The sequence below is a fragment of the Lethenteron reissneri genome, chromosome 66 (genome assembly GCF_015708825.2).
Source record: "Lethenteron reissneri isolate LAM-NWPU_2019-01 chromosome 66, ASM1570882v1, whole genome shotgun sequence".
NCBI classification, from domain to species: Eukaryota; Metazoa; Chordata; class Hyperoartia; order Petromyzontiformes; family Petromyzontidae; genus Lethenteron; species Lethenteron reissneri.
In genome coordinates this window covers 7,282,328-7,300,502 of record NC_083844.1, presented here as the reverse complement: position 1 = coordinate 7,300,502, position 18,175 = coordinate 7,282,328, and the positions used below count along the sequence as shown (strand labels likewise).

The window sequence follows — 18,175 nt, the reverse complement described above, 5'->3', positions numbered from 1 at the left end:
GAGAAGGCGTTCTCGCGCCTCGAGCACCTCCAGCGGCACCAGACGACGCACACGCGCGAGCGTCCGCACGCCTGCCCCGACTGCGGCCGGGCCTTCGCCCACGCCCACCACCTGCGGGGACACCGAGCCACGCACACGGGGGAACGGCCCCACGCCTGCCCTGACTGCGGGAAGTCGTTCGCCCAGCGCGGCAACCTTCGCACGCACCAGCGCGCCGTGCACACGGGCGAGAGGCGGCACGCGTGCGCCGAATGCGGAAGGGCGTTCGCGCAGCTGGGCAGCCTGCAGAAGCACCGGGCCGTGCACACCGGCGAGCGGGGGCACGCCTGCGGTGCCTGCGGCAAAGCGTTCTCGCGCGCCGAGCACCTGCTGCGACACCGCGCCACGCACACGGGCGAGAGGCCGCACGTTTGCGCGCAGTGCGGGCGGGCGTTCGCTCACGCGCACCACCTGCGAAGGCACCGGCAGGTGCACGCAGAGGAGGCCGCCAAGAAGGAGGCGGTGGTGGTGGCGGCGGCGCTGAACCATCACGCGAACGGCTGAAGCGTCGCGCTCCCGTGGTCCCCGCGGCAGACTTCAGCGGCTTTCGGATGCTGCTGCCGCTGCTGCCGTCTGGAACGTTCTGCCCTTCCGGTATGAGGGAGCCAACCGGGAGCTACGATGCAGTTTTACACCGCGGTCGTCGTCTAGATTGACAGACTCGTTTCTTCAGAACTTGCCGCTTGTTGTTGTTGTGCGTTTAGTTCGTTGTCCTTCCACCCCCGCGCAACTCCGATTAGCCACGGTTGGTGGCTTACGTACGGTGGTGCAAAAGAAGTGCAACACACGCACGCGCACGGATGCACACGTACACGTGCGCGTGACTACGACGATCGCGGCCGGCACCGCCTCCGATGGCCGCATCGTTTGGTGAAGGTGAAACGGAAAAGGGGGGCGGCCATGCAAATTTATTTTCTCACGCCACTTCCAATGGACGAGAGACCCCCCCCCCTGCCCCCCGACGCTTCAGAGGGGACTCTGGGGGGGGTGCGGGGGGGGGGAGACCCCCCAAATCTTGACAACGGAAGGCCGGGTGCCAAATGATTTCGTCTTCAATGCGGAACGCGAATCGGGGATCGCGACGGGCGGCGATTTTGGCTGCCCGGTTCTTGCGCCGCTCCCTAAAAGCCGTGGGGCAGCGCGGGGAAGCTGTGCCCGGCGAGGTGGCGGTGGCGATGATGATGATGACGATGACGATGATGCCGGTAGCGATGATGCCGGTGGCGATGATGAAGATGATGATGATGCCGGTGGCGGTGATTGCGATGGCGATGATGATGATGATGAAGATGGCGATGATGATGGAAATGGCGGTGGCGATGATGAAGAGGATGATGATGGCAGTGGCGATGATGGAGATGATGATGATGGCAGTGGCGATGATGGAGATGATGATAATGATGGCGATCACGATGGAAATGGCGGTGGCGATGATGGAAATTATAATAATAATGATGAAGATACCCATGGCGATGATGATGAAGATGGTGGTGACTATGATGATGATGATCAAAATGCCGGTGGCGATGATGATGATGACGATAATGATATAAATTTTAGTGGCGATGATGATGATGAAAATGCCGGTGGCGATGATGATGATGGCGATAATGATATAAATTTTAGTGGCGATGATAATGATGATGGCGATAATGATATAAATTTTAGTGGCGATGATGATGATGATGATGAAAATGCCGGTGGCGATGATGATGATGATGATGAAAATGCCGGTGGCGATGATGATGGCGATAATGATTTAAATTTTAGTGGCGATGATGATGATGGCGGCGATGATGATGAAGATGCCGGTGGAGATGGCGGTGGCGATGACTGACAAACGGATTGTTCCGCTCGCACGGTCGATCGAGCACCAATCGAGTATCGTCACGACTATCCGGTGCGTTTCTCTGCGCCGTGCCGCGAGTTGTTCGGAACCATGTCTGACGTTTCGCGTTAGACGCCAAAATGTGGTGAATTCACGAGCCAATTGGTTCTTCGGGAATCAAATTGGTTCTTGTGCTTGAGGCTGTGGCCAAAGCGATGGCACTCGTTGTTTTTAAAGAGATGTAGTCACACGTAGAATCTGTACACTTAAATTTCGATGTAAAGCTTTCGTGACTGCAGGGATTCATCTTCTTGGTTCTTACGGTAAAGTCACGTAGAAGGGAAATAATAAAATAATAATAATAAAACATAATAAAATACAATTCTCACGACGTTTCGGCCATAACGCAAGCAGCCGTCCTCAGGCGAAGAACAGGTCTGTCGGAAAGACAGCGTCTGAATGAGCACCACCAAGCTTGGCATCGTATATGGTGTTCATTCAGACGCTGTCTTTCCGACAGACCTGTTCTTCACCTGAGGACGGCTGCTTGCGTTATGGCCGAAACGTCGTGAGAATTATTTTATTATGTTTTGTTTTTATTATTTTATCATGTTTTATTTTTATTATTCTATTATGTTTTATTTTTATTATTTTATTATGTTTTATTTTTATTATTTTATTACTTCCCTTCTACGTGACGACTTTACCGAAAGAACCAAGAAGATCTGTACACTTGTTGGATGGGGAAAAACAACAGTGTCGGACGTGGAAAACTGTGTAACGCAAAGTAGTCATTCAACAAAATAAAAACCACTATTTTATAATCGCCTTCTGTGTCTGCGTACGCGTCTGCAAATCGACGGACGGAAGTTGTGGTAGGGCCACAAAAGTCGAGGTTACACACTCGTCCTTGCAATTACACTCAAACAAAAATAACTTGTGTTAGTTTCACTCGTAGACTATCGTGACCAATATCCATAATACAGGGTTTTTTTTTAATTCCTTTATATTAAGTTCGCTTGCTTGCGTGCGTGCTTGCTTGCTTGCTTACGACCGTGCAAATCTTTCAGTCGTTTTTTAACCCACTTCCCGTGATCCAATCGAGCTGACATTTTCCACACAGACTCTTTGTGTGTGACAATTAATTTTCGTGAAAATTTTTTTCCAAAATTTTACACTGTTTAGGGAAAACAAATTAAATATTTAATTACCAATTGCTTAATACTGGCAGACAATCATCTGACCCATAGGTGGCAGCCATCTCAAGCCAGAGGACGAGAGGACTCTAGCCGCCACGCATATAAAGGATTTATAGTGAAAAACTTTGTTTTTACGGGTTATACTTATTTTGGGTTAGATAACATAATATTTAAATGTGTCTCGATTTAAAGCTTCTTTCGTGACTGCAGGGATTCAACTTCTAGGTTCTTTCGGTAAAGTCACGTAGAATGGAAATAATAAAATAATAAAAATAAAACATTATAAAATACAATTCTCACGACGTTTCGGCCACAACGCAAGCAGCCGTCCTCAGGTGGAGAGCAGGTCTGTCGAGTAGACAAGAGTCTGAATGACTTCACCTGAGGACGGCTGCTTGCGTTGTGGCCGAAACGTCGTGAAAATTATTTTATGATGTTTTATTTTTATTATTTTATTGTTTCCATTCTACGTGACTTTACCGAAAGAACCAAGAATATATAAATGTGTCGTTAAACCCGCCACCACCCGACAACACAGCCAATTAGTAAGGTTTGTCACGTAAACAGAACATGCCAATTCGTTACTAGTACAGCACTAATGTATAGTGTAGTGTTTATTGTAGTGTAGTGTATAGTGTAGTGTATAGTAGCGTGTAGTGTAGTGTATAGTGTAGTGTTTATTGTAGTGTAGTGTATAGTGTAGTGTATAGTAGCGTGTAGTGTAGTGTATAGTGTAGTGTATAGTAGCGTGTAGTGTAGTGTATAGTGTAGTGTTTATTGTAGTGTGTAGTGTAGTGTATTTTAGTGTAGTGTATAGTGTAGTAGTGTATAGTGTAGTGTGTAGTGTAGTGTAAAGTGTAGTGTTTATTGTAGTGTATAGTGCAGTGTATAGTGCAGTGTATAGTGTGTAGTGTATAGTGTAGTGTATAGTGTAGTGTATAGTGTGTAGTGTATAGTGCAGTGTATAGTGTGTAGTGTATAGTGCAGTGTATAGTGCAGTGTAGTAGTGTATATAGTAGTGTGTAGTGTATAGTGTAGTGTAGTAGTGTATAGTGTAGTGTATAGTGTAGTGTATAGTGTAGTCTATAGTGTAGTGTATATTGTAGTGTATAGTGTAGTCTATAGTGTAGTGTATATTGTAGTGTATAGTGTAGTGTATAGTGTAGTGTATAGTGTAGTGTATAGTGTAGTGTATAGTGTAGTGTATATAGTAGTGTGTAGTAGTGTATAGCAGTGTATAGTATAGTGTATAGTGTAGTGTATAGTGTAGTGTATAGTGTAGTGTATAGTGTAGTCTATAGTGTAGTGTATATTGTAGTGTATAGTGTAGTGTATAGTGTAGTGTAGTAGTGTATAGTGCAGTGTATAGTGTAGTAGTGTAGTCTATAGTGTAGTGTATATTGTAGTGTATAGTGTAGTGTATAGTGTAGTGTATAGTGTAGTGTATAGTGTAGTGTATATAGTAGTGTATAGTAGTGTATAGCAGTGTATAGTATAGTGTATAGTGTAGTGTATAGTGTAGTCTATAGTGTAGTGTAGTGTATAGTGTAGTGTAGTGTATAGTGTAGTGTATAGTGTAGTGTATAGTGTAGTGTATAGTAGTGTATAGTGCAGTGTATAGTGTAGTGTATAGTGTAGTAGTGTATAGTGCAGTGTATAGTGCAGTGTATAGTATAGTGTAGTGTATAGTGTAGTGTATAGTGCAGTGTAGTAGTGTATAGTGCAGTGTATAGTGTAGTGTATTATAGCGTAGTCTATAGTGTAGTGTATAGTGTAGTGTATTATAGTGTAGTCTATAGTGTAGTGTATAGTGTAGTGTATAGTGTAGTAGTCTATAGTGTAGTGTATAGTGTAGTGTAGTGTATAGTGTAGTAGTCTATAGTGTAGTGTATAGTGTAGTAGTGTATAGTGTAGTAGTGTATAGTGCAGTGTACTAGTTCAGCGCCTACCGGTTGTGTGTTGGAGAGCAAAGCCACAGCATTTACAATCGCGAGCACGACGTTTCGCCAGTAACTTTTATTGTTTACCGGGTGAAGCCCACTGAGTTATGAGCTCTTATTCTTAGGTTTTTTTCGGTAAAGTCACGTAGGTAAAAAAAATTCAAATTAATAAAAGTTAAATTAAAATAAAAATCACGACGTTTCGGAGGCAACACAAGCTTCCGTCTTCAGGTGGAACAGTCACAGCTCACGATTGCTGTATCAAGTAAGGAGAAATTCCAATAAAACCGTCCTTGTGTATGTATACTGGTTGAGGGTGTGAGGAGCCAAGGCAGCACCTGGATATAATTAATATTTCGATTTAAAGCTTTCGTGACTGCAGGGATTCATCTTCTTGGTTCTTTCGGTAAAGTCACGTAGAAGGGAAGTAATAAAATAATGCATGGGCATAATATGACTTTGAAACCCCCCCACCCACCTCCTACGCATTTACCATGAATATGCTAAATTTCTCTTGATATGCACATTCTTTTTGTTAAGGCGCTCTTCTTCCACCTCCAACCCAGCTTATATATATAAGCTCCAAGCTTGGCAGTGTCTCATTCTTCACCTGAAGACGGCTGCTTGCGTTGTAGCCGAAACGTCGTGAGAATTATTTGATTTTATTATGTTTTATTTTTATTATTTCATTACTTCCCTTCTACGTGATGACTTTACCGAAAGAACCAAGAAGATGGTTATTATTGTGAAGTTGGTGCGGCTAAAGCCAAGGACTGTTTTCTTGGAATTTCTCTTTACTTGAAACAGCAATCGTGGCTGTGACGGTTCCACCTGAAGACGGAAGCTTGTGTTGCCTCCGAAACGTCGTGATTTTTATTTTATTTTTATTTTACTTTTATAAATTAAATTTTAAATTTTATCAATACTCTGATATTGCACTGTGTTTGAGTTGTACGCCTTTTGGTGTCATCTGGTCCAGCACCAATGGGGGACTAGGCTCTAAAGAAAGCTGTCTCGGGTGTGGACCAATCAACTTCAAGGACAGTGCATATCATTATCATCATCATCAGAGTTGTTTCTTTTTGTTTGCTTTTTTGACTGCTTGTGTTGTGGTTATTGCAAACATGATGTCTTGTATAAAGGTGTCAGTTTTGTACCAGTGTCAAAGGGTAAAAACCTACTACTAATAAATGAACTTTAAACTTTTCCACGTGATACCATCGAAATATGAACTGCTCTTCATATTCTGATGCAAGGATGAGAATTGCTTGCAACATGTATTTCTTAAAATGTTTTAATTGAAATGGAACAATCACACGTAGAACAATTGTTAATCTTCTTGGTTCTTTCGGTAAAGTCACGTAAAGTCACGTAGAAGGGAAGTAATGAAATAATAAAAATAAAACATAATAAAATAATATAATTATTTGATTATGTTTTATTTAATAAAAATAAAACATAATAAAATAATATAATTATTTGATTATGTTTTATTTTTATTAGTTTATTATAATATAAATAATATAATTATTTTGTTATGTTTTATTTTTTTTATTTTATTACTTCCCTTCTACGTGACTTTACCGAAAGAACCAAGAAGATGAATCCCTGCTGCAGTCACGAAAGAAGCTTTAAATCGAAATGAATAAAATAAAACAATTCCAACAGGAAAGCAATTGGACTTTTCAAATCGCAAAAAAAATCGCAGCTTTTGCGATTTTGCCAATCGCGTTGTTTCAAATTGCAATATCGATTTGAAATCGATTAATCGTTTGCTGCAGGTTTCTCATTTGAGGCTGAGTCGACCTAGGGGGGAGGGGAGTGTTGAGCAGAGCCGGTGACGTCACGCGACGAACTCGGGACTCGACAAGAGACGTGACGTCACGCGACGAGTCAGCGAGCCGCGTGACGTCACGCCCGCGAGCTCGGGGCTCGGAGAGCGACGTGACGTCACGCGCGACGGATGACGTCATTTCCTGGCGTCGCTCGACGTGACGTCACGTCCGGCGTGACGTCACTGTGAGGAGAGGGGGTGAGATGGTGAGTGGTGAGTGGAGGTGGTGAGGAGGTGGTGAGGAGGTGAGTGGTGAGTGGTGAGTGGAGGTGGTGAGGAGCTGGTGAGGAGGTGAGTGGTGAGTGGTGAGTGGAGGTGGTGAGGAGGTGGTGAGGAGGTGAGTGGTGAGTGGTGAGTGGAGGTGGTGAGGAGGTGGTGAGGAGGTGAGTGGTGAGTGGAGGTGGTGAGGAGGTGAGTGGTGAGTGGTGAGTGGTGAGTGGAGGTGGTGAGGAGGTGGTGAGGAGGTGAGTGGTGAGTGGTGAGTGGAGTGGATGGTGGTGAGGAGCTGGTGAGGAGGTGAGTGGTGAGTGGTGAGTGGAGGTGGTGAGGAGGTGGTGAGGAGGTGAGTGGTGAGTGGTGAGTGGAGGTGGTGAGGAGGTGGTGAGGAGGTGAGTGGTGAGTGGAGGTGGTGAGGAGGTGAGGAGGTGAGTGGTGAGTGGAGGTGGTGAGGAGGGTGAGGAGGTGAGTGGTGAGTGGAGGTGGTGAGGAGGTGGTGAGGAGGTGAGTGGTGAGTGGTGAGTGGAGGTGGTGAGGAGGTGAGTGGTGAGTGGAGGTGGTGAGGAGGTGGTGAGGAGGTGAGTGGTGAGTGGTGAGTGGAGGTGGTGAGGAGGTGAGTGGTGAGTGGTGAGTGGAGGTGGTGAGGAGCTGGTGAGGAGGTGAGTGGTGAGTGGTGAGTGGAGGTGGTGAGGAGGTGGTGAGGAGGTGAGTGTGAGTGGTGAGTGGAGGTGGTGAGGAGGTGGTGAGGAGGTGAGTGGTGAGTGGAGGTGGTGAGGTGAGGTGAGGAGGTGAGTGGTGAGTGGAGGTGGTGAGGAGGTGAGGAGGTGAGTGGTGAGTGGAGGTGGTGAGGTAGGTGGTGAGGAGGTGAGTGGTGAGTGGTGAGTGGAGGTGGTGAGGAGGTGAGGAGGTGAGTGGTGAGTGGAGGTTGGTGAGGAGGTGGGAGGAGGTGAGTGGTGAGTGGTGAGTGGAGGTGGTGAGGAGGTGAGTGGTGAGTGGAGGTGGTGAGGAGGTGGTGAGGAGGTGAGTGGTGAGTGGAGGTGGTGAGGAGGTGAGTGGAGGTGGTGAGTGGAGGTGGTGAGTGGAGGTGGTGATGAGGAGGTGAGTGGTGAGTGGTGAGTGGAGGTGTGTGAGGAGGTGAGGAGGTGAGTGGTGAGTGGAGGTGGTGAGGAGGTGAGGAGGTGAGTGGTGAGTGGAGGGTGGTGAGGAGGTGGTGAGGAGGTGAGTGGTGAGTGGTGAGTGGAGGTGGTGAGGAGGGTGAGGATGGTGAGGGTGAGTGAGTGTGTGAGTGGAGGTTGGGAGGAGTGTTGAGTGGTGAGTGGTGAGTGGAGGGGTGAGGAGGTGAGTGGTGAGTGGAGGTGGTGAGCGGAGGTGGTGAGTGTGAGGTGGTGAGTGGAGGTGGTGAGCGGAGGAGGTGAGTGGAGGTGGTGAGTGGAGGTGGTGAGGAGGGTGGTGAGGAGGTGAGTGGAGGTGGTGAGTGGAGGTGGTGAGGAGGTGGTGAGTGGAGGTGGTGAGTGGAGGTGGTGAGGAGGGGTGAGATGGTGAGTGGTGAGTGGAGGGTGGTGAGGAGGTGAGTGGTGAGTGGTGAGTCGGAGGTGGTGAGGAGGTGGTGAGGAGGTGAGTGTGAGTGGAGGTGGTGAGGAGGTGAGTGGTGAGTGTGAGGTGGAGTGGTGAGGAGGTTGTGAGGAGGTGAGTGGTGAGTGGTGAGTGGAGGTGGTGAGGAGGTGAGTGGTGCGTGGAGGTGGTGAGGAGGTGGTGAGGAGGTGAGTTGTGAGTGGTGAGGAGGTGGTGAGGAGGTGAGTGGTGAGTGGTGAGTGGAGGTGGTGAGGAGCTGGTGAGGAGGTGAGTGGTGAGTGGTGAGTGGAGGTGGTGAGGAGGTGGTGAGGAGTGAGTGTGAGTGGTGAGTGGAGTTGGTGAGGAGGTGGTGAGGAGGTGGAGTGGTGAGTGGAGGGTGGTGAGGAGGTGGAGGAGGTGAGTGGTGAGTGGAGGTGGTGAGGAGGTGAGGAGGTGAGTGGTGAGTGGAGGTGGTGAGGAGGTGGTGAGGAGGTGAGTGGTGATTGGTGAGTGGAGGTGGTGGAGGAGGTGAGGAGGTGAGTGTGAGTGGAGGTGGTGAGGAGGTGGTAGGAGGTGAGTGGTGAGTGGTGAGTGGAGGTGGTGAGGAGGTGAGTGGTGAGTGGAGGTGGTGAGGAGGTGGTGAGGAGGTGAGTGGTGAGTGGAGGTGGGAGGGGGGTGAGTGGTGAGTGGTGAGTGGAGGTGGTGAGGAGGTGGTGAGGAGGTGAGTGGTGAGTGGTGAGTGGAGGTGGTGAGGAGGTGAGTGGTGAGGTGGAGGTGGTGAGGAGGTGGTGAGGAGGTGAGTGGTGAGTGGTGAGTGGAGGTGGTGAGGAGGTGAGTGGTGAGTGGTGAGTGGAGGTGGTGAGGAGGTGGTGAGGAGGTGAGTGGTGAGTGGTGAGTGGAGGTGGTGAGGAGGTGGTGAGGAGGTGAGTGGTGAGTGGTGAGTGGAGGTGGTGAGGAGGTGGTGAGGAGGTGAGTGGGTGAGTGGTGAGTGGAGGTGGTGAGGAGGGTGAGGAGGTGAGTGGTGAGTGGGTGAGTGGAGGGTGGTGAGGAGGTGGTGAGGAGGTGAGTGGTGAGTGGTGAGTGGAGGTGGTGAGGAGGTGGTGAGGAGGTGAGTGGTGAGTGTGAGTGGAGGTGGTGAGGAGGTGGTGAGAGGTGGTGAGGAGGTGAGGAGGAGGTGAGGAGATGAGGGAGAGAAGAGGAGCAGGCGGCCACAGCGAGACGCAGCGAGGAGGAGGTGAGTGGAGAGGTGGTGAGTGGTGAGGAGGTGAGGGGAGCTGGTGAGGTGAGTGGTGAGTGGAGTTGGTGAGGTGGTGAGTGGTGAGGGGAGCTGGTGAGGAGGTGAGTGGTGAGGGAGCAGAGGGAGAGGTGAGTGGTGAGTGGAGGTGGTGAGGTGAGTGGTGAGTGGAGTTGGTGAGGTGGTGAGTGGTGAGGGGAGCTGGTGAGGTGGTGAGCAGAGGGAGAGGTGAGTGGTGAGTGGAGTTGGTGAGGTGGTGAGTGGTGAGGGGAGCTGGTGAGGTGGTGAGCAGAGGGAGAGGTGAGTGGAGGTAGTGAGGAGGTGAGGGGGCAGAGGGAGAGGTGAGTGGTGAGTGGAGGTGGTGAGGGAGCAGAGGGAGAGGTGAGTGGTGAGTGGAGGTGGTGAGGTGAGTGGTGAGTGGAGTTGGTGAGGTGGTGAGTGGTGAGGGGAGCTGGTGAGGTGAGTGGTGAGTGGAGTTGGTGAGGTGGTGAGTGGTGAGGGGAGCTGGTGAGGTGAGTGGTGAGTGGAGTTGGTGAGGTGGTGAGTGGTGAGGGGAGCTGGTGAGGTGAGTGGTGAGTGGAATTGGTGAGGTGGTGAGTGGTGAGGGGAGCTGGTGAGGTGAGTGGTGAGTGGAGTTGGTGAGGTGGTGAGTGGTGAGGGGAGCTGGTGAGGAGGTGAGTGGTGAGGGAGCAGAGGGAGAGGTGAGTGGTGAGTGGAGGTGGTGAGGTGAGTGGTGAGTGGAGTTGGTGAGGTGGTGAGTGGTGAGGGGAGCTGGTGAGGTGGTGAGCAGAGGGAGAGGTGAGTGGAGGTGGTGAGGAGGTGAGGGGGCAGAGGGAGAGGTGAGTGGTGAGTGGAGGTGGTGAGGGAGCAGAGGGAGAGGTGAGTGGTGAGTGGAGGTGGTGAGGTGGTGAGTGGTGAGGGGAGCTGGTGAGGTGAGTGGTGAGTGGAGTTGGTGAGGTGGTGAGTGGTGAGGGGAGCTGGTGAGGTGAGTGGTGAGTGGAGTTGGTGAGGTGGTGAGTGGTGAGGGGAGCTGGTGAGGTGAGTGGTGAGTGGAATTGGTGAGGTGGTGAGTGGTGAGGGAGCAGAGGGAGAGGTGAGTGGTGAGTGGAGGTGGTGAGGTGGTGAGTGGTGAGGGGAGCTGGTGAGGTGAGTGGTGAGGGGAGCTGGTGAGGAGGTGAGTGGTGAGGGAGCAGAGGGAGAGGTGAGTGGTGAGTGGAGGTGGTGAGGTGGTGAGTGGTGAGGGGAGCTGGTGAGGTGGTGAGCAGAGGGAGAGGTGAGTGGAGGTGGTGAGGAGGTGAGGGAGCAGAGGGAGAGGTGAGTGGTGAGTGGAGGTGGTGAGGAGGTGAGGGAGCAGAGGGAGAGGTGAGTGGTGAGTGGAGGTGGTGAGCGATGTGGGTGGTGTGGGTGACGATGATCTTTGTGGGTGACGATGATCTTTGTGGGTGACGATGATCTTTGTGGGTGACGATGATCTTTGTGGGTGGTGATGATCTTTGTGGGTGACGATGATCTTTGTGGGTGACGATGATCTTTGTGGGTGACGATGATCTTTGTGGGTGACGATGATCTTTGTGGGTGACGATGATCTTTGTGGGTGACGATGATCTGTGTGGGTGACGATGATCTTTGTGGGTGACGATGATCTTTGTGGGTGACGATGATCTTTGTGGGTGACGATGATCTGTGTGGGTGATGATGATCTTTGTGGGTGACGATGATCTTTGTGGGTGACGATGATCTTTGTGGGTGACGATGATCTTTGTGGGTGGCGATGATCTTTGTGGGTGGTGATGATCTTTGTGGGTGACGATGATCTTTGTGGGTGACGATGATCTTTGTGGGTGACGATGATCTTTGTGGGTGACGATGATCTTTGTGGGTGACGATGATCTTTGTGGGTGACGATGATCTTTGTGGGTGACGATGATCTTTGTGGGTGGCGATGATCTTTGTGGGTGACGATGATCTTTGTGGGTGACGATGATCTTTGTGGGTGACGATGATCTGTGTGGGTGACGATGATCTTTGTGGGTGACGATGATCTTTGTGGGTGACGATGATCTTTGTGGGTGACGATGATCTTTGTGGGTGGCGATGATCTTTGTGGGTGACGATGATCTTTGTGGGTGACGATGATCTTTGTGGGTGACGATGATCTTTGTGGGTGACGATGATCTTTGTGGGTGACGATGATCTTTGTGGGTGACGATGATCTTTGTGGGTGACGATGATCTTTGTGGGTGACGATGATCTTTGTGGGTGGCGATGATCTTTGTGGGTGACGATGATCTTTGTGGGTGGTGATGATCATTGTGGGTGACGATGATCTTTGTGGGTGGTGATGATCTTTGTGGGTGACGATGATCTTTGTGGGTGACGATGATCTTTGTGGGTGACGATGATCTTTGTGGGTGACGATGATCTTTGTGGGTGACGATGATCTTTGTGGGTGACGATGATCTTTGTGGGTGACGATGATCTTTGTGGGTGGCGATGATCTTTGTGGGTGGTGATGATCTTTGTGGGTGACGATGATCTTTGTGGGTGACGATGATCTTTGTGGGTGACGATGATCTTTGTGGGTGACGATGATCTTTGTGGGTGACGATGATCTTTGTGGGTGACGATGATCTTTGTGGGTGACGATGATCTTTGTGGGTGGCGATGATCTTTGTGGGTGACGATGATCTTTGTGGGTGGTGATGATCTTTGTGGGTGACGATGATCTTTGTGGGTGGTGATGATCTTTGTGGGTGACGATGATCTTTGTGGGTGACGATGATCTTTGTGGGTGACGATAATCTTTGTGGGTGACGATGATCTTTGTGGGTGACGATGATCTTTGTGGGTGGCGATGATCTTTGTGGGTGGCGATGATCTTTGTGGGTGGCGATGATCTTTGTGGGTGACGATGATCTTTGTGGGTGGTGATGATCTTTGTGGGTGACGATGATCTTTGTGGGTGGCGATGATCTTTGTGGGTGACGATGATCTTTGTGGGTGGCGATGATCTTTGTGGGTGACGATGATCTTTGTGGGTGACGATGATCTTTGTGGGTGACGATGATCTTTGTGGGTGGCGATGATCTTTGTGGGTGGCGATGATCTTTGTGGGTGGCGATGATCTTTGTGGGTGACGATGATCTTTGTGGGTGACGATGATCTTTGTGGGTGACGATGATCTTTGTGGGTGACGATGATCTTTGTGGGTGACGATGATCTTTGTGGGTGACGATGATCTTTGTGGGTGGCGATGATCTTTGTGGGTGGCGATGATCTTTGTGGGTGGCGATGATCTTTGTGGGTGACGATGATCTTTGTGGGTGGCGATGATCTTTGTGGGTGACGATGATCTTTGTGGGTGGCGATGATCTTTGTGGGTGACGATGATCTTTGTGGGTGACGATGATCTTTGTGGGTGACGATGATCTTTGTGGGTGGCGATGATCTTTGTGGGTGGCGATGATCTTTGTGGGTGGCGATGATCTTTGTGGGTGACGATGATCTTTGTGGGTGACGATGATCTTTGTGGGTGACGATGATCTTTGTGGGTGACGATGATCTTTGTGGGTGACGATGATCTTTGTGGGTGACGATGATCTTTGTGGGTGACGATGATCTTTGTGGGTGACGATGATCTTTGTGGGTGACGATGATCTTTGTGGGTGACGATGATCTTTGTGGGTGACGATGATCTTTGTGGGTGGTGATGATCTTTGTGGGTGGCGATGATCTTTGTGGGTGACGATGATCTTTGTGGGTGGCGATGATCTTTGTGGGTGACGATGATCTTTGTGGGTGACGATGATCTTTGTGGGTGACGATGATCTTTGTGGGTGGCGATGATCTTTGTGGGTGGCGATGATCTTTGTGGGTGGCGATGATCTTTGTGGGTGACGATGATCTTTGTGGGTGACGATGATCTTTGTGGGTGACGATGATCTTTGTGGGTGACGATGATCTTTGTGGGTGGTGATGATCTTTGTGGGTGACGATGATCTTTGTGGGTGACGATGATCTTTGTGGGTGACGATGATCTTTGTGGGTGACGATGATCTTTGTGGGTGGTGATGATCTTTGTGGGTGGTGATGATCTTTGTGGGTGACGATGATCTTTGTGGGTGACGATTATCTTTGTGGGTGGTGATGATCTTCATGTGGATGATCTTTGTCTTTCCGCCACCCCCCCCCGCCCCCTCACTACAAGGAGACAAAATGATCGCCGAGGGCTCCGCCAAGATCCTGTGCCCGGTGTGCAGCTGGGTGCTGGTGAGCCCGTCGGCGCTGGAGGACCACATGAGGCAGCACGGCAAGTCGGCCGTCTACCGCTGCCACACGGCCGACAAGCCGGGAGTCCTAGTCAGCCACCGGCGTGGTGAGTGGTGGGGGGATGAGCTGGTGAGGTGGTGAGGGGGCAGAGGGAGAGGTGAGTGGTGAGGGGAGCTGGTGAGGTGGTGAGGGAGCAGGGTGAGTGGTGAGTGGAGCTGGTGAGGAGGTGAGGGGGCAGAGGGAGAGGTGAGTGGTGAGGGGAGCTGGTGAGGAGGTGAACGATGTGGGCGGTGTCGGCGAGGATTTTGTCTTTGTGGGTGACGATGATCTTTGTGGGTGGTGTGGGTGGTGATGATCTCTGTGGGTGGCGATGATCTTTGTGGGTGGTGTGGGTGGTGATGATCTTGGTGGGTGGTGATGATCTTTGTGGATGGTGTGGGTGGTGATGATCTCTGTGGGTGACGATGATCTTTGTGGGTGGTGTGGGTGGTGATGATCTTGGTGGGTGGTGATGATCTTTGTGGATGGTGTGGGTGGTGATGATCTGTGTGGGTGGTGTGGGTGGTGATGATCTGTGTGGGTGGTGATGATCTTTGTGGATGGTGTGGGTGGTGATGATCTGTGTGGGTGGTGATGATCTTTGTGGATGGTGTGGGTGGTGATGATCTGTGTGGGTGGTGTGGGTGGTGATGATCTGTGTGGGTGGTGATGATCTGTGTGGATGGTGTGGGTGGTGATGATCTGTGTGGGTGGTGATGATCTGTGTGGGTGGTGTGGGTGGTGATGATCTGTGTGGGTGGTGATGATCTGTGTGGATGGTGTGGGTGGTGATGATCTTGGTGGGTGGTGATGATCTTTGTGGATGGTGTGGGTGGTGATGATCTCTGTGGGTGACGATGATCTTTGTGGGTGGTGTGGGTGGTGATGATCTTGGTGGGTGGTGATGATCTTTGTGGATAGTGTGGGTGGTGATGATCTGTGTGGGTGGTGTGGGTGGTGATGATCTGTGTGGGTGGTGATGATCTTTGTGGATGGTGTGGGTGGTGATGATCTGTGTGGGTGGTGATGATCTTTGTGGATGGTGTGGGTGGTGATGATCTGTGTGGGTGGTGTGGGTGGTGATGATCTGTGTGGGTGGTGATGATCTGTGTGGATGGTGTGGGTGGTGATGATCTGTGTGGGTGGTGATGATCTGTGTGGGTGGTGTGGGTGGTGATGATCTGTGTGGGTGGTGATGATCTTTGTGGGTGGTGATGATCTGTGTGGGTGGTGTGGGTGGTGATGATCTGTGTGGGTGGTGATGATCTGTGTGGGTGGTGTGGGTGGTGATGATCTGTGTGGGTGGTGATGATCTTTGTGGGTGGTGTGGGTGGTGATGATCTGTGTGGGTGGTGATGATCTTTGTGGATGGTGTGGGTGGTGATGATCTGTGTGGGTGGTGTGGGTGGTGATGATCTGTGTGGGTGGTGATGATCTGTGTGGGTGGTGATGATCTGTGTGGGTGGTGTGGGTGGTGATGATCTGTGTGGGTGGTGATGATCTTTGTGGATGGTGTGGGTGGTGATGATCTGTGTGGGTGGTGTGGGTGGTGATGATCTGTGTGGGTGACGATGATCTTTGTGGGTGGTGATGATCTTTGTGGATGGTGTGGGTGGTGATGATCTGTGTGGGTGGTGATGATCTGTGTGGGTGGTGTGGGTGGTGATGATCTGTGTGGGTGGTGATGATCTGTGTGGGTGGTGATGATCTGTGTGGGTGACGATGATCTGTGTGGGTGGTGATGATCTGTGTGGGTGGTGATGATCTGTGTGGGTGGTGATGATCTTTGTGGGTGGTGTGGGTGGTGATGATCTGTGTGGGTGGTGATGATCTGTGTGGGTGGTGATGATCTGTGTGGGTGGTGTGGGTGGTGATGATCTGTGTGGGTGGTGTGGGTGGTGATGATCTGTGTGGGTGGTGATGATCTTTGTGGATGGTGTGGGTGGTGATGATCTGTGTGGGTGGTGTGGGTGGTGATGATCTGTGTGGGTGGTGATGATCTGTGTGGGTGGTGTGGGTGGTGATGATCTGTGTGGGTGGTGATGATCTTTGTGGGTGGTGATGATCTTTGTGGGTAGTGTGGGTGGTGTGGGTGGTGATGATCTGTGTGGGTGGTGATGATCTTTGTGGGTGGTGTGGGTGGTGATGATCTTTGTGGGTGGTGATGATCCGTGTGGGTGGTGTGGGTGGTGATGATCTGTGTGGGTGGTGTGGGTGGTGATGATCTGTGTGGGTGGTGTGGGTGGTGATGATCTCTGTGGGTGGTGATGATCTGTGTGGGTGGTGTGGGTGGTGATGATCTCTGTGGGTGGAGTGGGTGACGATGATCTTTGTGGGTGGTGTGGGTGGTGTGGGTGGTGTGGGTGGTGATGATCTTTGTGGGTGGTGTGGGTGACGATGATCTTTGTGGGTGGCGATGATCTTTGTGGGTGGTGTAGGTGACGATGATCTTTGTCTTTCCGCCACCCCCCCCCCCGCCCCCTCACTACAAGGAAACAAAATTATCTCCGAGGGCTCCGCCAAGATCCTGTGCCCGGTGTGCAACTGGGTGCTGGTGAGCCCGTCGGCGCTGGAGGACCACATGAAGCAGCACGTCAAGTCGGCCGTCTACCGCTGCGACGATTGCCCCTACACGGCCGACAAGCCGAGCGTCCTGGTCGAGCACCGGCGCACGCACACCGGCGAGCGGCCGTACCGATGCGGCGTGTGCGCCAAGGCGTTCCGCGTTCTCGGCTACCTGCGCAGCCACCAGCGCATCCACACAGGCGAGAAGCCCTACAAGTGCGGCGTGTGCGGGCGGGCGTTCGCCGACAAGAGCACGCACAGGCGGCACAAGAAGACGCACGCGACGCCGAGCGACGCCGACACCGTAGCCGACACCGTAGCCGCCGACACCGTAACCGTCAAAACCGAAGAAGACTCGGATGACGGCGTCGTAGGATGAGCGGCAACCGACCGGAGCGGAGGGGTGGCTAGCGAGGGCGCGGAATCGAGGGATCGAGGGATCGCCCTCGCACCCGGCTCGGCATGCGTTGCGCCGATTTTCCCTTTGCAACTCTCGGTTTATCGCGTGATTTGGCAGTAGCGCTCTGTGTGTGTGTGTGTCTCTGGTCGCTCCGGGTCAGTAGAGATGTGCCAATACGCGAGTCGGCGCCCGGCTAACGCCCCCATGTGCCGAGCCAGCGAGGGAATCGCGTGCTGAAGCCGTCGTTTGATTCCGTCATTTCTGTGGGACGATCAACTGCGTGAACATTTTTGCCCATTGCGTCCACCCTTGGACTCTGGAATTTTCTCCGTAAGAGAGCGTTGATTACCACAAGTTGGCTAGAAGTCCCATTTTGCTGTTCCAAGGGCCCGACCGAGCTGAGCTTTTTCTCCACAAAGTTGTTCGACTCTGATCCGAGGTCTGTAGTTGCTTCGGCTCTTGCGATGTCATCTGCTGCCCTGTTATCAGAGGTCGCAAACGGGTTTTGATTCCTTACCCGTACCCGGCCGCACCAGGGTCGCAAACAGGTACCCGTACCCGACTGGGTACGAGTAGCCGTTCCCTACCCGTACGCTACCCGAAATGAGTGACAAACGGTGACTCACCAGTGACTCACGGCGTACCCGGACCCGGCCGCACCAGGGTCACAAACGGCTGCCCGTACCCGACTGGGTACGAGTAGCCGTTCCCTACCCGTACCCTACCCGAAATGAGTGACAAACGGTGACTCACCAGTGACTCACGGCGGAGCCGGACCCGGCCGCACCAGGGTCACAAACGGCTGCCCGTACCCGGCCGGGTACGGGTAGCCGGGTATCGGGTAGGGTACAGGTACGGGTAGCCGTTTGCGACCCTGGTGCGGCCGGGTACGGGTAAGGAATCAAAACCCGTTTGCGACCTCTGCTTTTACTACCCGAACGAATAAACGCTGGTAGTGCCGACTGCCCGCCCACACTCCTAACACGGGAATTGCTGTTCCATCTTGCAACACGGCGGGGCCTGCCCAGTCGCTGCCTCTCCCACCAAGCCAGTGTGGGGCT

At 51.6% G+C, this 18,175-nt stretch overlaps 2 protein-coding genes across 5 annotated transcripts in view; both read left to right on the top strand.

Moving 5' to 3' along the window:
- LOC133359936 (zinc finger protein 771-like) overlaps positions 1-923 on the top strand; it is an 11,019-nt gene extending 10,096 nt beyond the window's left edge. Inside the window, exon 2 of the mRNA XM_061578498.1 lies at positions 7-923. Within this exon, the coding sequence (XP_061434482.1) occupies positions 7-543 (537 nt within the window). The 3' untranslated portion in view covers positions 544-923. The remainder of the gene's footprint in view (positions 1-6) is intronic.
- Positions 924-6,973: 6,050 nt separating this feature from the next.
- On the top strand, positions 6,974-17,967 carry LOC133359863 (zinc finger protein 768-like). Of its 4 annotated transcripts, none has more exons than XM_061578426.1 (3): positions 6,974-7,046; positions 14,049-14,216; positions 16,642-17,967. In XM_061578426.1, exons 2-3 carry the CDS (start codon positions 14,057-14,059, stop codon positions 17,091-17,093), a joined length of 612 nt encoding a protein of 203 aa, XP_061434410.1. In that variant the 5' UTR covers positions 6,974-7,046; positions 14,049-14,056; the 3' UTR covers positions 17,094-17,967. The 4 variants fall into 4 exon arrangements, with proteins under 4 accessions (XP_061434410.1, XP_061434408.1, XP_061434407.1 ...); XM_061578424.1 differs by having other exon boundaries at positions 7,012-7,053; XM_061578423.1 differs by lacking the exon at positions 6,974-7,046 and adding an exon at positions 9,738-9,841.
- Positions 17,968-18,175: the final 208 nt, after the last annotated feature.